This window comes from Punica granatum, chromosome 1 (genome assembly GCF_007655135.1).
Source record: "Punica granatum isolate Tunisia-2019 chromosome 1, ASM765513v2, whole genome shotgun sequence".
Taxonomy (NCBI): domain Eukaryota; kingdom Viridiplantae; phylum Streptophyta; class Magnoliopsida; order Myrtales; family Lythraceae; genus Punica; species Punica granatum.
This window is the reverse complement of record NC_045127.1, coordinates 9,822,971-9,827,757: the sequence shown is the minus strand read 5'-3', so window position 1 is coordinate 9,827,757 and position 4,787 is coordinate 9,822,971. Positions and strand designations below refer to the sequence as shown.

General features: G+C 44.1%; 1 protein-coding gene across 1 annotated transcript; it reads left to right on the top strand.

The window, feature by feature from the left end:
* Positions 1 to 2,305: 2,305 nt before the first annotated feature.
* On the top strand, positions 2,306 to 4,787 carry LOC116203036 (putative receptor protein kinase ZmPK1). Its single transcript, XM_031534699.1, has 2 exons — positions 2,306 to 3,548; positions 3,645 to 4,787. The coding sequence occupies exons 1-2, from the start codon at positions 2,432 to 2,434 to the stop codon at positions 4,652 to 4,654; spliced, it is 2,127 nt and encodes a 708-aa protein (XP_031390559.1). The 5' UTR covers positions 2,306 to 2,431; the 3' UTR covers positions 4,655 to 4,787.

The window sequence follows — 4,787 nt, the reverse complement described above, 5'->3', positions numbered from 1 at the left end:
AGGGTAGAATTGGCAGGGCCTCGAATTCCTGACCATCATTAATTGGGATCATGAAGCTCGAGTGATGGTACAGGCGCGGTCGTTCTATTTGCCACCGCCTATGAACTTTTCAGCTGCACTTGTTCCAATGGGTCGACTAATTGTCCGGTCCATATAGAAGAGCTTCCGCTACTAAATACTTTGCAGTGGGCAAATTCAGCCGGCAAACATCATCACATATACGCCCATTGATGAGAAAGTAAATTCTCTTAGTAGTGATAAACTCTTTTTTTTAAAGAGAAATAATAAATTGATCATTATTGCATATACGGGTATCTTAATTAAATAATAATAAAAAACTCTCATCGATCCATGATTGAATATTAGAAGTTGAAAGATAAATTGTTTTCTCGACATTAAAACTTTTTCGGCAAATCAGGTTTTTCGTACGTGCACCTGCATAATTCACGGATCTGCGCCCACTAGAAGGACTAAGGATTGATCAGTTTCATACCATCGATAGTCTAAAAGGTGAATACGACGGGCTTAGAGCAATAATTTGGGAGCAACCTCTCTTCACAGGTCCGAGCATTGCTGAAACTGCATGCGCATTCAACCATGCATTAGGTTGAAGTTCCCACGAGGATCACATATATAGTTTCTTCGATAAAAATGCGGAACATACTTATTTCGAAGACCAAGTTTAACCATGCTAGATAGACCCACATAATAAAGAGTCTCGTGTAGCAAAACCGTCAAGCCCCACTTCTAGCTTCCATGTCATATCATGTTGCTAGCTACAATAACAGATATTAGTATACGAGCCCAAGGTCAAACTATGAAATTTATTCTTCCTATTTATCAATAGTAAAGGTTATGGCATGATGCAGTTAATGTAACGAAATGAGATGGAATGGGATGAAATTGGAAACATAATGACAAATTTTCCTTTTTCTTTGGTTTGATAAGGAATCGGAATTCCATGACATTTGTTTCTATTTGGTTCACCACATATGGAATCGAAATCAATTTTCAATATTAATAATTATTTTTAATATTTCAAGTGAACAACTGATAAATAAGTATCCATGCGGCTCACTAATTATTCATATTATAAAGAATTTAAGAAATTTAGCACGTATCTATACGGCTAGATAAATATTCATATAGCATATATAAAGAATTCAATAAATTCTTTTATCTTTTTTTTTTTAAATATATATGAAATTTATTTAATAACATGATGTTGCGTTTGCTAATTCAGGGAACAACTAACCTTCTTCACATTGGCAACACCTGCCAGAAGGAAAGTAAGAGAAAGAAGGCAACAATCGGTTTATATAGTGTTTCAAGGTAATCCAGTGTTAGCCCGAAGCAAAAAGATCGATAAAGTGACATGATGACGTACCTTAATTTCAATTTCCTATTCGTCATCCTACAAGCCGTTGTAGTGAGATGATGCCTGCATCACAAAAAGTTGGTTTATCGACATATACTAAGTCAAAGTAACAATTCTTAATACGGACCGAGTAATTTCCGTTATCGGACAGAGAAAAAATGGAACCGTCGTCCACGTAAGGAATGGTAGAAATTTCTACTGTTCCTTTGGTGAAGAGTTCCTTAGCTCCTTTTTCCTCGGATTTGGGGGACATGGAACCGTCGTCCACGTAAGGAATGGTAGAAATTTCCTAGTGCCAGGTACTCGACGTCAAGTCGGAGTTATAGCATCACCTGCAATACGCAAGCATGTGCGTAATGGTTGATGTGGACAACTTTGCAAGTGATATGCAAGTTGGGCGCATCAAAATATACATGATTGGTCAGTAGTCGCTGTTTATTGGTCGCACCTGAGCTGAGACTGGCCCGGATAACCGGCCTCTTAGGAAACAACCGAAATCTGATGGTACAGGATTGACTTCGATATGCATGAAATGAGCACTAAGTAGATACACTTAAATGTGAATTTATGATACATTTATCTCTTAATTAAGCGAAGAAATGACGAATAAATAATGTCTGGGGTATTGCGCGATGTGTGCCAGTTAGCGTGTCGCGATGCTAATCCACCAGATAATCTTTCATGCAATGTCATTTTCTAGTGGAGTGGCCACAGGGGTGAAATGGAGATATAAAAGCATCAATGCTTTGTAGGCTGTAGCATTTCAATTCACTGCCTGCAAGCCCCAATAATTCAAAGGCAATGAGAAACCCAATATTTTCCTTCTTCTCATCATCGTTGATCATGCCAGTTCTCCTCTTCCTCGCGATCTCTTTTTCGTTAACCTCATCATCTTCAGTTCACCGGGATGGCTTTCTCAGCAGAGGCTCCGCCCTCTCTGTTGACGATCCGGACGACGTCCTTAGATCCCCAAATGGTGTCTTCTTCGCTGGGTTTCACCGAGTTGGCCGTAATGCTTACTCATTTGCTGTATGGTTCAGTAACCAATCCTGCATGCATGACTGCATCGTTTGGATGGCAAATCGAGACGAACCAGTCAACGGCAAACACTCAAAGCTCATCCTCGACAAGCATGGAAATCTTTTCTTGAGTGATGCCGGCCACAGGGTTGTCTGGTCCACGGACATAGCCTCATCTTCATCAGCCACCTATGTTGGGTTGCACCTTCTCGACTCCGGAAACCTCATACTTCGTAGCTCTGGCCCTAGGCCAAGAGATGATACAGTCATGTGGCAGAGCTTTGATCACCCAACCAATACGCTTCTACCTGAACAGAAGTTCACCCGGTTTACCAAGCTTGTCTCGTCCAGATCCAGTGGAAATATCTCCTCAGGCTACTACAATTTCTATTTTGACAATGATAACGTCCTCCGGCTCCTCTACAGTGGCCCTGAGGTCTCGAGCGTATACTGGCCCGATCCTGCCGTACTCCCTTGGGAAAGCGGGAGGACCACATACAATGATAGTCGAGTTGCGTTGCTAGACCCTCTTGGCAACTTCACCTCGTCCGACGATTGGAAATTTTTGGCTTCTGATTATGGGGAGAAACTTCATAGAAGGCTGACGTTGGACGTCGTTGGAAATGTCCGCCTGTACAGCCTGTTGGGGAGTGGTGCGTGGGCTGTCTCATGGCAGGCAATCGACACACCCTGCCAGGTACATGGGATTTGTGGGCCCAATGCCATATGCCGGTATAACGCAAGTTCTGGGAGGAGCTGCTATTGTGCCCCAGGATATGAGAGGAAGAACCTTAGCGATTGGTCTCAGGGATGCAAGCCAAAGTTCGAGAGCTTCTGCAAGTTACCTGATCCTAAGACAGGTGAATTCATCCGTTTTCCACAAATGGAATTCTATGGCTACGATGAGGATGACTACCCGAATTACACCTTGAATCAATGCCAAAATAAATGCTTGGAGTTGTGCAACTGCAAAGGGTTTAAGTACAAATTTCAAAAGGACAGAAGCCAGCATGATTGTTACCCCAAGTTGTCGCTATTGAACGGACGTGCCTGGGCCGCTGATTTTGGGACCATATATTTCAGGTTGCCCAAAGCCATACTGTCCTCTGACCAATTCCAGCAGGAATCTTCTACCTTAAATTGCTCACAAAGTCCGAAGGATGTTGAGCTATAGAGAGTATATTCCAGAAGCCATAAGAGTGAGTTGCTGTTGAAGATTATGCTGATTTTGGCGGTTGTGATTGCAGGGTTTGAGGCCCTAGGGGTACTCCTTGTTCTATGTTTTGTAACCGGGACACGGAAAATGAAAGATGAAGCCAGGCAGGGGTATCATCTTGCTGCTATAGGATTCAGAAGGTACACATACGTCGAGCTAAGAAAGGCTACATGGAATTTTAGGGAAGAAATTGGAAGAGGGGCCGTAGGGAGCGTTTACAGGGCAATCCTGTCGGGTGATCGGGTTGCAGCGGTGAAGCGGCTTAATGAGATGAGCCTTCACGGAGAGGAGGAGTTCCTCGCGGAGGTGAGCACGATTGGGAAGCTCAATCACATGAACCTGATTGAGCTATGGGGCTACTGTGCCGAGGGGAAGCACCGCCTTCTAGTCTATGAGTACGTGGAGCACGGCTCATTGGCCGAGAACCTATCCAAAGGCACATTAGACTGGGGAAAGAGGTTTGATGTTGCAGTCGGGGCGGCGAGGGGACTTGCCTATTTACATGAGGAGTGCCTGGAGTGGGTCTTGCACTGTGACGTGAAACCTCAGAACATACTTTTGGACTGGAATTACCAACCCAAAGTGGCAGACTTTGGGCTCTCCAAGCTTCTAAACCGCGGGGACATAAAACATTCAAGTTTCTCTAAGATTAGAGGGACTCGGGGCTACATGGCACCGGAGTGGGTTTACAACCTATCAATCACGTCCAAGGTTGATGTGTACAGCTATGGGATTGTACTGCTAGAGATGGTCACAGGGCGGAGCCCTGGGAGAGGTGTGCTGGATACCAGCGCTGGAGGCGAGACAGAGAACCGAGGGCTGACTTCTTGGGTGAAACAAAAGATGAGCGGAGAAGTTCCAACGGCGACAAGGATCGAAGAGATCGTCGATCACTCCATAGAAGGTGGATATGATGTGAAGAAGGTCGAGGTTCTGGTAGCAGTGGCCCTTCAATGCGTTGCAGACGACAAAGATGACAGACCCACAATGAGCCAAGTTGTCGAGATGCTCCATCGCTGTACAAATGAGGCTGAAATCTAGTGCCAAGTCTATAATTGTGGACCGTGCCTCATTATATGCTCAAAGTCTTTAATCTCCTCCGACTGGAATCCCGATATTTGCAATAAGCGGAAAGCATGGCTCATTAGATGTGTATTTTGTAGCTAATTTCGTC